The sequence below is a fragment of the Lipophrys pholis genome (genome assembly GCF_963383615.2).
Source record: "Lipophrys pholis genome assembly, chromosome: 9".
Taxonomy (NCBI): Eukaryota; Metazoa; Chordata; class Actinopteri; order Blenniiformes; family Blenniidae; genus Lipophrys; species Lipophrys pholis.
In genome coordinates, this window is record NC_137639.1 from 2547455 (window position 1) to 2563038 (window position 15584).

At 40.9% G+C, this 15584-nt stretch overlaps 1 protein-coding gene across 2 annotated transcripts in view; it reads left to right on the plus strand.

Annotated features, from left to right (window-relative positions):
- The window catches only part of grik2 (glutamate receptor, ionotropic, kainate 2), a gene marked incomplete at both ends in the record, with an annotated part of 369944 nt that overhangs the window by 307179 nt on the left and 47181 nt on the right, over nt 1-15584 (plus strand). Inside the window, 2 exons of one of the 2 annotated variants that reach the window (XM_080472373.1) lie at nt 12618-12868; nt 13106-13133. In XM_080472373.1, the coding sequence (XP_080328499.1) occupies nt 12618-12868; nt 13106-13133 (279 nt within the window). The remainder of the gene's footprint in view (nt 1-12617; nt 12869-13105; nt 13134-15584) is intronic. The other variant, XM_080472374.1, reaches the window with a different exon arrangement.

Consider the following 15584-nt stretch of genomic DNA (forward strand, 5'->3'; position numbering starts at 1 on the left):
CTATACTGCTTATCCTGTTCAGGAGCCCGTCCCAGTTGACTCTGGATGAGGACAGGAAACATCTGGACAGGTCTCCAGTCCATCACATGACAAACACACACACAATCAACCACACACACTCACATTCATTTTAGTTTTGCTAATTAACCTCACATGGAAGTTATTGGACTCCAAGAGGAAATCAGAGTATATATATATCACAGTAAATGTTTAGGCATTCTGATCTTTAGGACCTTTGCTTCTAGACATTTTGTCAAACTGGACTTTTGAACATTGTACGTAAATACCCCTGCTCTCGATCCTCCTCAGAACCATTAATGAAATCTGCCTACAATAGAAAAACCTTGTCATTCTTTTCACTCTATCCTTTTCAGACAACACACAGGGTAACGACTTGGCCGTCATTGGGACATGTCTAAACATGTTGATTGAGTTATCACACTATCTGGCTGGGTTTTGAAAGATAATTTTTTTGTGATTGCTTTTGTCTTTTTCATGCACTTGAACCTGAAGCCAAATATCTGATCCACTCATCCGCCCCATTATCCTGTCTTTTTCTTTTTTCATGGTGTCTGCACTTCTGTTGTCTTTGTAGCTTGAGCGCTCCACCTATATCAAAGTTTTCTACATACTACGTGATCTATTGTTATTACTCAGTAAAAATGTCATGACCTTGCACTTTGTCTTAAATCTAAATATCTTCTCTGTCAGATCACAAAGATGTTTGTGATGATTTTCATATCCATATGCATCAACTTCGCTTGATTCAACGATTCAATACTAACGTATGACAGGAAAAGTGTATGTGAGTCTGGATGTAAGTCATGAGCCTTAGCAGATTCTGTATGTGATCCGTCATTATTCCATCCTACTCCTGGGTTGAGCTGTTCGATTACTGAAGTTAGCATGCTAACCAGCGGGTCTCAGCGTCGTCCATCTTGTTAACCGAGTCTGGCCTATACAGGTCTGGCCTATGCAGATCTGGCCTATGCAGGTCCGGTCTATGGAGGTCCGGTCTATGCAGGTCTGCCCTATGCAGGTCTGGCCTATGCAGGTCTGCCCTATGCAGGTCTGGCCTATGGAGGTCTGGTCTATGCAGGTCTGGCCTATGCAGGTCTGGTCTATGGAGGTCCGGTCTATGAAGGTCCGGTCTATGCAGGTCCGGCCTATGCAGGTCTGGGCAGGTCTGGTCTGTGCCGGTCTGTGGAGTCCTGTGCCCTAAACAGGTTCATAGTGTGAAATAAATATGAATTGTGGGGATTTTCCTGCTGTTTTTGTAATATTATGCTGTTAAGATTCCTCACATTTCAGCTAAGACATATATTTAAACGTGGCCTTAAAAAAGGTCAACCGCAGAGCCTTTTCTATATGGTACATTATTTTTGTAGCATTATGTGTATATTTTCTGGGTCTGTGTAGCCTCGTGTGGTCCGACATATTCTCTACATCAGTCCTGGTTTGGCTCTTTGTGCTTCTCCCTGATGACTATCGCTGGTAATTTAGCTTCATTAGGGCGCATTAATCAAACAGGGCGAGGGGAGCTCGCCGTGGCCGCCTGTCAGCGGGGGGCTGTCCATTCAGTCGTCTGCGCTCGCGGCCTCCAGGATTTTTCAGCTGCGCCTCATAAACAGGAAAAGGCCCAAATGCGTTTCTGTGAGATAGAAGATCTATGTGGCCCGCGGCGACTCGTCCCTCCCACACCACGCTCGCCACCTCCTGAGCTCTCTCTGGGGATCAGTCTGACAGGGGAAGCATGGATGTTAGACCGAGAAGCTGCTCTGAAGGAAGAAGCATCGGGAATGGCTTCTTTCAACTATATTCAAAAAAATAAATATAAAAATAAGTATTTTCAAACTCAAGCCAATTTAAAAAAAAAAATGGTTTTCAAGATTCAATGTCGGGATCCACTGGTACCACTTGTTTTAAAGGACGACTACAAGTACGTGTACTAACCTTTAGCTACTTGCAGATATTGAGTATTCATACTCCAGACGCAAACTCCATGCCAAGGCTATGTGTCAATGTGAACCACCTCCGCACAGCCTCTGCATGGACACGACATGTACCTCCATCAGCCCTACAGCCTACAATACTCACAAGGCAGTGCGGCGCCATACGTACTGTAGGCAGTAAAGATGATGAACGCCACACTGTTAATGAGTCTATCAAATATACTTTTATCATGTGTAGCATGTAGCTGGTGTGTGAGCCCTGAAACCCTGTAGCATGTAGCATGTAGCACGAGTTACTTAGCGACATCGGACTAAATGTCTCTGGTGATGAAGTTGCTGGTGATGTACTAAGTATCTTTCTCCCCCTCGATATTTTGCCTGAACATAATTTACAGTCTATCTTACTTTTGCCATTATCATCAATATTGAAGAATCTCCAAACAGCGGGCATCACTCATGCACTCTTGTCCTGCTGCTGATGTTGCTGATGTTGCTGACGCATGACGGTCACGCACGTAGTCCTTGCCGGGTGTATCGGGGTACTTTTCCTGTGCAGTATTGGAGTCAATACCCGATACTGGTATTGCTATCGGTACGTCACTAATTCCATTATTACTGTAAATTCTTCTATTGGAGAGGTGAGAGCAAAGCAAGTTTAAAAATGCACAAAAAAGTAAAATTACTAATTCAAAACAAAGAAATAAAAATATCTAATAAAACAAGGAAATACAATTCAATGAAAAAAAATGTTTGAAAAACCAAAACAAGTGAAACTTGGAATGGACATAAATAATGAAACACATCAATGAGAAAAAAAGATGAAACAAATGATAATTGTAGTCAGTGGAGATCCGACTAAATGTAAATGTTGGTGAACATGGTTGCTTTTTACATGCGGAAGATCTGCTGGGTTATTTTTACTGTAAGATTGCCTCTGATCACATTTAACGAGTTTTCCTGTGTGAAATTAGACATGAAGATAAACGATAAAACAATAAATATGTCAAATTTATTTACAGGCTTGATTTTCTCACGCTTCTGTCAATATTTGAAGAATGCAATCCTGCCTGAAGAGTTAAAATGTGAAACAGACCTGTCAGCGGAGCTCACAAAGAGCGGGGCTAAAAATACACATCAGGCACATCAGCACCTTTGGGTTTCTTTCTATTCTTTGCTGAGTGACAATGCATTAGTGATCGCAGGGATATTACAGCGCTTTGATCTGGCAGATTACATCTATGTGTCTTATTCCACATTCAGCACGGCCTGTCACTTCCATCTCCACTCCTGCGCAATCAGAGGATTAGGCTCTTCTTTTATGAACACGCTTGTTTTCAGCTCTCAGATGAACATATTTAGTTTAGCAGCGGCGAGGATAACAAAGCGTCCTTTCACACTCGGTAGAAAATCCTCACGTCTTTTTTTAGATCTGCTGAGATCTGATTGATGTCACATCACTGTTTTTCACCTTGTATATTAGCTCAGCAGCGAGAGGCAACATATTTACACTCGCACATTTGCTCTGTAAAAATATAATACTATCTTTATTCACGTCGACATGTGAGGATCACTGTAATCATCGCAGTACTGGAAACCATCAGCCACCTCCCCCTTACTGTGAGAACTACCTTAAGAAATAGTGATAAAACAATGATTTATTTTGTGGTTGGAGAAAACAGTCAGTGTCATGGTAAACTTGTCATGTTTCTGTGGTATGTCAGTAAACTGATGGGCTCACTTCACATGACTGTGAGGCGTTCAAGTACCAGAAAAGAGAAGCATTTATAGTCTTGGTTTGTTTCCACGGGTTGGTTCCATCACTTCTGCTTTCAAAAATCACTCCTGACTGAGGGACTGACAGTGGCAATTTATTTTTGCGGCATCTACAGAAAGTATTAAAAAAGTGTATTTAAGGGGCTCCCTGCATTATCCATTACTGCTTTATGCTGTACTTTTATTGACCGAATGCTTAATATCATGCATTTCTGCATTTCTATTCATTTCAAAAAGCAACATATTTCCAATTGAAACTGATTTTGATAAATTAATAATCAATACATAAACTTACAAATGTTAACACGAACAAGTCGTATCTTATTTTATTAATCTTTAATGTGTTCAAATGTTGTTTGTAATTAAATTTAAATGTAGTAATAATCTTAGCCTGTGGCTTCATGTTTAGTGTTCGCTAGTGGCTATATGTTTAGTGAGAAGAACAACGTTGGCTTGCTGACGTCAGCCAGCAGCAGATGAAATGTTTTCGTCAGGACATTTCACATTTCGAGAGACTGATCAAATTCGATCAGAAAAATTACAGAGTTGTAAAAGTAGAGTTCACAAAGTTTTTCAGCGCTGGTCTTTTCCCTCCATCTGCTCGCTGGAAGCTGCTGGAAGGAAAAAGCACCAAATCTCTGTATTTCCTAGCTTTTCTTCCGACATCCCTGAGTGGGGGTCGTCTCCTGCTGCAGTTTCTATTGTTTTAATACCTTTTGAAATGCAGCCCCCCCGATGGGGGGGTCTCTTCAGCCTATGTGAATCAGTTTCTCTGTGTGTGTGTGTGTGTGTGTGTGTGTGTGTGTGTGTGTGTGTGTGTGTGTGTGTGTGTGTGTGTGTGTGTGTGTGTGTGTGTGTGTGTGTGTGTGTTGATACCTACATGTGATAACAAACTGCTGCTGCAGTATTGTGAGATGTTGTGCATACATTCAATTATTCCTTCACTATCTGTTGAAAAGGTATAAATAAATGACATATATATGATGTAAATAATTAATGAAGTATAATATATAATAAACATAAGAAAATATAATCATGATTATACAGATACATTTATTGTATCACAACAGACTTCATAATAAGCAGCGGACTTAAACTAGCTCACCAATTATCTAAATAATCCTCACAAAGTGCTCAAATGCCTTAAAATGTCTTCACAGCACACATAACACAAATGAGCAAATATTACTGAAAGTTTAACAACATAAATTCTCAAAACATTCCTGTTTTCTCTCTGATTTCTCTCTGGCAGCTCGAGAATAATTCAGGCAAGAGCTCAGCCTCTGACAGTCTCTGCAGACATAACTAATCTATCACCAGTGGATTTTCTCAGGCTCAACAGGTAGAGCTCAGATAAACCCAACTCAGGTTTTCATAGCAGTTTTTTTATTATTTTTTTATTGAGTCCAAGAATAGACATTACAATGAAGTACACATACCTTTTCGTGTGGAGTTATGTCACATGATACATCCTTAAAGCACACATTTATATATAAAAAAAAGTCACTTGAAGGACTATTCAGCTTAAGAAATAGGGTGTGTGGCGTGAGAGTGTGTGAAGCCGATGAATGGCATGAGTCTCACGGCCAATGCGTGATAGTTGGCAGCTACGCACCAGCAGCGTGAGAGTAGCATCAAACTGCTCGCCTCGGAGGGTGACATACTTTATTAACCTCCACAACACTCACTCACCTGTTGAGACTCCTGTGTGTCTCAGCCTCTCTCATAGCAGGTTGGGGGGTTTGGGGGGGCACTGTTGAAGGTCTGTCTCCCATCTACATCAAGTGTGTATTGCATTTCAACACTCCAGCAGTCTCAGTGAGCTTTACACTAACACACAGCGATGGGGACGGCTGGCTTGCACCGTGCTCCATTTCCACTGGGAGCTACTTGGTGTCCAAGTTCTTGCCCAAGGCCTCGTTGACATATGGAGAGAGAGAGAGAGAGAGAGAGAGAGAGAGAGAGAGAGAGAGAGAGAGAGAGAGAGAGAGAGAGAGAGAGAGAGAGAGAGAGAGAGAGAGAAAGAGAGATGTGATCAAACCAGCAATCCAGGGCTTGGCAGATGACCTGCTCAAAAAATATGAGTCTCAGATATACATGAGAGTGGTGTCAGTGTATTAGGGAGGCTGAGAAAGCACGTCATTGTCCAGTCCAACACTCGAGGGTCATTTTAATCTTAGGCAACATGCCCAATGTCAGGATCTGTTGGGAGCTGTGACAATTGATGTGTGAGTGTGTGAATATTAAAAAAAAACCTCACTTTTAAAGTTTAGACAATTTACAACTGCTTGTCCACTTCTAAATTAGCACGTAGTTTGTTTCCATGGAACAAAAGCTCCGATCCTGAGGGCTCTCCACTTAAACCTGCCCAGATCTGAAGCGGGAACTTGTAACTGAGCGTTTGGTCTTGGTTGAGCTTTGAAGCCTCGCAGCCAAGGCCGACCTCACAACGCCATCTGGTCCTGTGTTTGAACACAGTGGCAGATCTGATGGTGGGTGCTAAATTTTACAACTCTTCATATGAAAGCCCGAAACAAAGGAAACGCAGCCATTCGATCTTCCTCTCTGTGCGACAGGAGACTTCAGATTTTAAGCCTGCTTCATGCTAATGTGGGTTACGAAACGTGCCAAAAAAAAACCCAAGCTGGCGCAGCATATCGCGGGTCTCGACTGTATGACATGGCGCTCATGTTCCTCCCTGCTCATGATATCACAGCTCAGGTCCTCTCATTTGTTTTGATCGGGCAGAGCTGGCCCTGCTTTCAAGGATAGTCTGTTTCTTTGTGGTAAGAGAGCGATTTATCTGACAGGAGTCTGGCTGGTTGTTTTCCACACCAGCATGAAGGGAATGTATCCACTATAGACAGTAATGAATAACAAGGATCGCATTCATTTTTGCTGTCACGATGCTGCTCGATCCTTTACAAACGTGCTGAAATAAAGAGCGCAGGAGCCTGAAGAACAGAGGAGATGCTAAAGATCTAGAGACAAACTAGAGACTTGAATCTTCTATCATTGTCACTCTTCTTGGTCTTTGGGGTCCACTACATGATTCTGCTGCTGCTGCATAATTCTGCTGCTTTTACTGAGCTGCTAAAGAAAGCAGCTCAGTAAAATCAACTCCATCGCTGGAGCTTGATTAACTGATCATATTTCCTGTTTAATTATGCCCCACCCCCCACCCCCGCTCAAGGAAGAGCTCACTCTAAGTGTCTTGAAATAATAGGTGTTATTAGTCGTTTAAATAATTCAGGCTGCATTACCATCCTGATTGTGGTGTACAGGCTGTACTGCGGGCAGGTTACAGGAGCAGGAGTTTGACAGGGTTTGGTGGTTTTTCTTTTCTGTTTGCAAGGCTTCAGTGCTTTTGATCCGAAGGAGAGGCTGATCCTTATAGGTGGAGAAGGACTCGCACGGAGCTCGGCAGACATCTTACAAACCGGAGGGAACATTTCAAGGCTTGCTTTGGGGACGTTACGTTATTATGGCAGAAAAAAACTGCTCACACTGAAATTAGATTAGACTAGATTAACCGTGGCAACTGGTTTTAATTAGGCAGGTAGAGAGAGTGGAAATATGAGCCCCACTGATGCATTTTAGCTTTATTAGTTTAGTGTTGTTGAGCCTGTGGGGACAATGAAATGGTAATGCCATAATTTACTACAGTAAACATGAAGCTTCCTCTTAAAGTGCAGAATGCAGTATCTCACCAACAAATAATAAAAAAAATAAAAATAAAACAAAGAGGCAGTAAAAGCTAAAATATCAACCTAACTCAGGATGACATAAGAAATCTTCCATAAAAAGACTTTCACACAGCGGGAGTTACTGTGTAAACATTTAGGAAGAGAAAAAAAACACCTGCAGGCAGTTCACATCAGATCTAATGAGAATCAGATGTTTGCTTTCCATGTAGAAACAAAAAGTGTTTTCACAGGTCAGTTAGAACCAGAAGAAACAAAGGAGATTCAAAATGATTGTTTTCATGTGAAAGTATGAACATGAGAAATGAAGACCTTGAATCTTGATAAGAGAACACGATGGTTCTGTGCAGTCTGGAGAGCGCTCAGAACCGAGGCAGATCCTCTCATACAGAAGTCAGGATTACTCACAGAATTTGAAGGCCGTCTTTCTTATGTCACTTTATTACTCTGTTACTGTTTACTGTGTGTTTTTATACATTTATTGTTTTGTTTTCGGACACTTATATTTAAACTTTCTGCTTTAAGTGTTTATATCTGAGCCATTTGCAATGGAATCTATCGATCTATCTATCTATCTATCTATCTATCTATCTATCTATCTATCTATCTATCTATCTATCTATCTATCTATCTATCTATCTATCTATCTATCTATCTATCTATCTATCTATCTATCTATCCATCCATCCATCCATCCATCCATCCATCCATCCATCCATCCATCCATCCATCCATCTCTGTTTGTAGAATACACACTGATCCATGAGTGTAAGTCATCATCCAATCAACTTTTTCGTTTTTTGCCAATGATAGTTTCTGCTGTCCTTCACCTCGTTATTGAGGAAATCACTTGTTTCTGTCATCCTGAACTACACCTTGTTGGAGCAGTGGGCTGGAGCAGAACAGAATGGGGTCAAGGGTCATGCTCAGGGAGCCATAGTGGTGACCTGTGGGATTTTACAGATCCACTTGTATAAGCCTGCTACGGGAGCCTCCTCAGCTCAAAGCGTTTCCATCCGTTATGGCATCATTGTTTTTTCATTCAGGCCACGGCAGTTTGAGGCCCCGTTTACACGACAATGTCCCAAGTGACGACACCTTGACTGTTAAAGAAAAGAGCTGCGTTCACCCTGCAGCAGCAGACACACTGACAACGATGTAGTTAGTATTCTGGGCCACGAGTGGGCGCTGTTGCTTGTTTTTGTAATGAAACCACACATCCACGTGTGTAGAGGACAATACGCTAGAAACATTGACAAAATGGAGAGAACCTAACATGGATATGGACAGAGGATGAATTGGATGCTGTTGGGGTGAATCTCAACTCTAAAACTAGCAATACCGACTAGTCATGCCACTCCGGAGGCCGCCGTGTTTGTTCCTCGTACATGAGCAGAAGGACTATTTAACATGGCGGTTGTGCACACGTGCAGTAAGCGCTCTGTAGCCTCTGGCAGTCTCTGCAGGGGTGTCAAGAGAAGTTCCACCTTGGGAGTCGGCATTAAAAAATGTGGCGTTGAAATGACTCCAAGCGCCGTTGTTGTGTAAACAAACCCCCCAAATGTGACCAAAGTTTTACAGTTACACTAACTTTCGTTGTCGTGTAAACGGGGCCTGAACAAGTCTTCAACCAAGACCCCCTCAACAGGCCGCTCTCAGAGCAGCTGCACTGCACTGGGACCAGAGGTTGACCTGCAGGTGTGTTGAAGCAGGAAGGACAGACCTGATCCAGGACCAAGTCCAGGGCCAGACAGCAGTCCTCCAGATGCACTCAAACCATTCAAGCATTCAGGAGTTACAGCTGCAAGTAACAGTAAACAAAATCCCGCAGAAGCTGCAATCTGAATTTCTCCAGGAATTGCATCATCTTGTGTGAGAGGAATCTGTGAAAACGCTTGAAAAACCTCTTTGTAGATCGGTTGATGTAATCCTTATATTTTGGCTTTTTTCTGACCGTTGAGTTGTGATAGCCTAATAACAGTTTATTGAGATTAACCAAATTAGATAAAATGTCTACAAATGTAGGTTTCATTTACTATTTAACAACTTCATAGTGGTTCTACAGTTCTGGATGAACTCAGGTTATTACTTATATATATATATATAAGCAGACACACTGCATTATATATATATATATATATATATATATATATATATATATATATATATATTACCACCACGACCACATGCTACCATGTTCTTTTTTCAAAATCTCTGAATGTTTGTGGCTGTCACTTTCTTCAACATTGACAAGGCTGTTTCACTAAGATTTCTGGACTTCTAGAATGCCTGTTTCATCTGTTTACACTCATCACAATAACAAAAACTGTTTTGTCCCTCTGATTCAGCCTGAAAATATAGAACATTAAGAAAATATTTGATTGTACATAAACTCCTCAAGATAACCATTCCAATACAAAGCTAATGATCCAGTACATTTGATCATTTTTTGTGATCATCAAAATATGTTTTAGTACACTGCAGTGTAGAAGATTAATTATCTAACCTTTGGAAAGAAACGTTTGCCATTTAGAGATATTTTAAAATGATGATTTATTGGTTGTTAGTTAATCGGGATTCCCTTTTTTCCACAAGCTAACATCAGCGAGAGTCTGCAGCTCCCGGAAACACTTTCAGAAATCTTTCAAAGAGCTCCGGGTGACCAACGAGACACCTCAATAGTTTGTCAACTAACATCTGTGTCACCTTAAAAGCTCATTTTCAACAAAGCTGGTTGACCATTGTTTTCTGATATGTGGAGAAGACATTTACAATTTAAAAGCTATGATTAAAGAACAAAAGGACAAAAATGGATAAGACCTAATAATACTGCTAAAATAGCTGAACCTGCATAATCGGCTTTAAAGAGTAAGACTACTGAAATAAATTAAATCACCAAAAGAGGCTCAATAGAACAAAAACTGTTATGATGGTCTCAAACAAGAAAAATACAACAAACCATTAAAATGTCTGAACCTGCTCTAAAGTGAATGAAACAATTTGAAATGACAAAATGACTTCAATGGTTTAAACTGCTGGAATTTTGTCAACAGTTTTGAATTACACTTATTAAATTTCATGAATTTAACATCAACTACAATTTGAGAAGTATTTCCTTCTATTGGAACAACAACAACTTTATGAGCTGGGATTTCTCAAATTAAATGCAAACAATTAGAAGACAGGCTTCCTGATATAGGACCTGATGTTTCATGGAATTTCTACATAAAAAAAGATAAAAAGTGGAAAATGAACCACTGTTATCACTGGTTTCAGGAGAGAAGTTGTATTGCTATCCCTCCACTCCTCCCTCCATCCATCTTGTATAGCGTTTGATCCTGTTCAGGGTTGCAGGGCGCTGGAGCCGATCCCAGCTAACTGTGATGGGGGGCAGGATTCACCTGGATGGTCACTGGAAAGGTTACCAAGAAATTAAGATTTAAAAAATCCTGTGTCTTACATTGATTCATTGACTTTCTATGTTATTCCAATGTTTCGTTTTGTTGGAATTCGTTCCTGTGTTCCCATGAATTCTGCGTGTTCGTTGATCCAGGAGAGGCAGAAACAAAGTTGATTTCTTAATGGAGAATTTATTTTTTACACAAACAAGTAATTGCAAAGTGAATATACCAGAGACTGCAGGATACGAGCTCGGTCCGTTCTTCCTAGCAAACTAACAGCATGCAGCCTAGCTTGCAGCGAAGAAGGGCGCTGCCGTGAAGCGTAGTTCTCTTTTGTACTTTTACATACACTGTCCCATACTCGTATTGGTCGGTCCCGAGTGATGTACGTGTCACTATGGTGATTTTATCATTCTTTTGTCTGACTCCAGTTTATCCGGCCTAATCCTGCTCCGTACAGTTGGCTCATCGTGGGGTGCAATCATTTCACTACTCCCTTCCTTATCTTATCTGACCTTCACAATTGTTTCTCCTTCTACAAGTTTCATTCCTTATTTTGACCTGTTTTGCAGCTGCCTCTCGTTATTCACTCTGCTAAACATGTTTCTATGATTGCAGTACACTGATCACACTGTACTTTCTTACAGGCATAAATTCATAGGCAATTCACATAATCATCAAGCAGTATGATTATACTCTTCAGTTTTTACAATTTGAGTTTTAAGGCCGGGTTTACACAACAATATTTCAAGTGAAAACCTGATCAATTAGCGTAGCTTCCATGTTAGCTTGGCGCTGCCTTAGCTACTTAGCTAACGATGAGGCTCATGAGACTTTGTCTCGTTAATTCTTCCCTCTGCTTTGTCCAGTCTGTCATTGGTTCTTCTCAGCTCTTGTTGAATCTCAGAGAGTCGAAGTCGGTTGACCTTTCTGAACTCCTGGAGTTTAAGAATACTCTGTAAACGCACATCGCCGCCATCTTGGCCTCTGCTGCAGGTGCCCGGAGAGCGGCTTCTGCTCGGCCCTGGGCTGTTTTCCATGGGAGTTCTAGTAATCCTGTTCTTAGTCTTTACCCCCTTCCTCATTATGGTTGAGAATTTTGTAGGTATTTTAGCAACCCCCCCCCCCCCCCCAAGTGTGACAATGATGTGTCCAGTTGAACAGAAATGATTGTAGTTTCTGAATCCCTGCAGCCATCAATTCTTAAATGAACTGCCTAACTGTATTTTTTAACTGAGTACACGGTAATAACCTATGTTCAAATCAACTTTCTGTGCAGTTTAGATATCGATCATTTTAAATTGTCAAAAACAATTAATAGAAAATTACAATATGAGATCCATCAGATGGCGTCGCGGCACCACCTAGTGTGTTTCCCCATCTACATGGGGATGGAGTCAGAGTGTCTTTTTCTGTGGCTCTTCGTCATGTGACTGTAAATAGACTTCGGAAACGCAACAAAAGTGTTCGGTTTTCATTTGAAAGCGTTGTCCTGTAAGCAGGGCCTTAGATGAGCGGGGCCTGGAAGTGGAGGAGCCACAGAAAGGATCAGACATATTTCCTTAGAAACACAAATGTCAACTCTTGAGGAATTAGAGTGAAGACAAAGGAAAAGCTGAATTTTGTGTTTGAGTATTAATTGTTGGAATATGGGGTTAAAGCAAATATGTCAACGGCTGGTGTTGGAAGTTGGTTTTCAGCCCCGATGACAATCTGAGTCGTCAACAGAGAGATGAGACTGAGGTGCTGCTGCTGTGACGCTGACCTCATGTGTTTCGGTCCCTCAGGCTCTCCATACAGAGATAAGATCACTATTGCCATCCTGCAGCTTCAGGAGGAAGGCAAGCTGCACATGATGAAGGAGAAGTGGTGGAGGGGAAACGGTTGTCCGGAGGAGGAGAGCAAGGAAGCCAGTGCCCTGGGCGTGCAGAACATTGGAGGGATCTTCATCGTGCTGGCGGCCGGACTCGTCCTCTCCGTCTTTGTGGCAGTGGGAGAGTTCCTCTACAAGTCCAAACAGAACGCACAACTCGAAAAGGTAAGAACCAACCTGTGGCATTTGTCTCTCTTTTGTTATTCAAATGACTGATAGCAGAATTTCTTACCACATGTGCTGTGAAAGGCATGGCAAAGACAATGAATACATCCAGAAGTGCTAAAATGAAACAAAATATATGCTAGTTACTGTAATGTTTACGGAAGCTCACACTTAAATTACCGTGCTGATTCATATACAGTGAGATAAGGGTTGGTTTCTTTGCATTTATTCACTTAGGCCCAATGGCGACAACGAGATAAGAAACGTGAGGAATTCTGCTGTCACCATGGATCCAAGCTAGACTTTAACCACCATCTCAAATGACCTCCAGAAATACTCCACAAACTTTTTTTTTCTTGTAATCTAACATGATCTTAAAATTCCCCAAACTGTTTTTTTTTTTTATTTTCTTTTTTCCCCGTCACTATTTCTGTTGGTCTTTTTTCGCACCCTTCCCAGAGGGAATGGGAGCTCAGATCGGTCAAATAAAACCTCTGCTGTGTTGGCACTAACACACAGTTGGATCACATGCACATGTATTGCAAAGGTTTTGCCCTGCTGCATGACCCACATCTTCAACAGCCACACCCACCAGCACCCCCCCCACCACCTCCACCCCTGTCTCCGCCTCCGCTTTCACCTCGTCGTTGCTGCTGCTGCTGCTGCCCATTCCCGCTCTGAACCGTCCCATCCTGCTTCCCACCATGACTGCATTAAGCTCCTTGTTGTAGTTAAGAGTAGTAACCAATGTTGTCGAAATTTCTGCTGTAGCACTGATATTACGGCCGGCACTCACACACTCATACCTCCACAAACACAGATGTAGTATATGCATCAGCGATGGCAAGGACTCGTTAATGTGAGTATTTGTCTGCCAAGGCAGAAATTTCAAGAAGTGACTCAGTAGATCTCAAAGCAATGGAATCGGATCAACTCAATCTTGGACATTTTCGTCCTTATATATATTATTATTGTGCACTTTGTTGTACTATGTCTTCATTCTCTCTCTCTCTCTCTCTCTCTCTCTCTCTCTCTCTCTCTCTCTCTCTCTCTCTCTCTCTCTCTCTATCTCTCTCTATTTATATATATATATATTTATATATATATATATATATAAATGTATATGGTATTATTAAAAAGCCAATTCACACGTTCAAATTACTGGCAGGTCTCCCAGGTTCAGTTATCCATACTCACCTTGCTATGATGCATTTTACTTTCACTCTGTCAGTCAACCTGCCCTCAGCCAATCACTGGTGGCCCCGCCCCCGAGCCCCGCCCTCCTGCCCCAGCACCAATCACTGCAGAGAACAGGAAGTGACAACATGAAACAATAGGAGCACCATCCATATAAATCCAAACACAATGTGAGGAATTTATTTTACATAACCGAAAACTTTAAGATGTTATTATGTTCAAAACTTGAGTTTATAGTATAAAAAAGGTTGATATTGATTTACCATTATGATATGTTGTAAAACTTTGGAGCAATAACACATTATAACATGAGAAGATTTCTTCTCTGATAAGATGATGTATTGCAAAAGGAAGGTTTCATGTTTCTCGAAGATATAGTTTTATGTTCAAGGAAACATTGAGAAGAGTTTCTGCCGTTGCAGTGATATGCTTCAGCTGTTTAAATCCTGACCCTGAAGCCACTTACTCATCAAAATAGAGCAGATGTACCCAATATGTAAGCGTGTTAATATTGGATTATACACTTTTATAATGAGCACACATTTACCACATTAGGCTAGAACTGTGTGAAAAAGACTGATGGTCAGTTTATATGGTCAAATAATCACATTTGTATGTAACTTTGTTTGTATTATATTTGTAATGCTATTAATGTAACTACAATGAAGGGTATATTTATTTGAACATTTTGTATGATGACGTGTTTGCATTAGCAGGCAAAGCAATTTTTGTACATTCACGCATGCACAATAGGATTACATGCTACATCAGGCTGGTTGCTTCTCAGATTACCTTGACATGACAGCTTGAATATTTTCTAAAAGGAAATTAAACAGTGCAGTTAAAAATACTCCAGGGGCAGTTTGACGGGGGGATTAACTGGTTAGCAGAGGAGATACCCCGCCCCCCTCTGGTTTACACACCCTTTTCTATGACAAAAGCCATTTTCAGCCTGGTGATGGAGGCTTTTCCTTTGAAAGTGAACGAACACTATCGGAAGTCTTTTCGTACAGCCTGTAACTGTCTCATTGTAGGGTTCTTTTTTTCTACATTTTAACAATCACAGATTTCACTAAAACATGAATGCTTAATCTTTGTGTATTAATTCATTTTTACCCTGAACCTTTCCATCATGATTTCATATAATCAAGATTCACACCCTGATAATATCCACATTCAAATCTAAATGACCACTCTAAAATCAAATGTTCCACAATATGGAATAAAGTGTTTCTCCACTTCTTAGCAAGTAAAAAAAAATCACAATCAGACTGGTAGTAAAACACATTTGCTAAATGCCAAAACTTACTAAATCCACATTTCACTTACTTTAATGTTAAGCTGTCTGAACTAAACTCCAAAATACATCAAAATGTTTCTGTTTTCACTTGAAAGCATTGTTGTGTAAAGAGGTACTAAAATATATTAACATACAATGGAAGGGATTGAAGAGTCTTTCTTGTGTTAAGTAAGATATGTTTATTAAAGAAATGTAGTTAAACTCACTGTGATTATAATT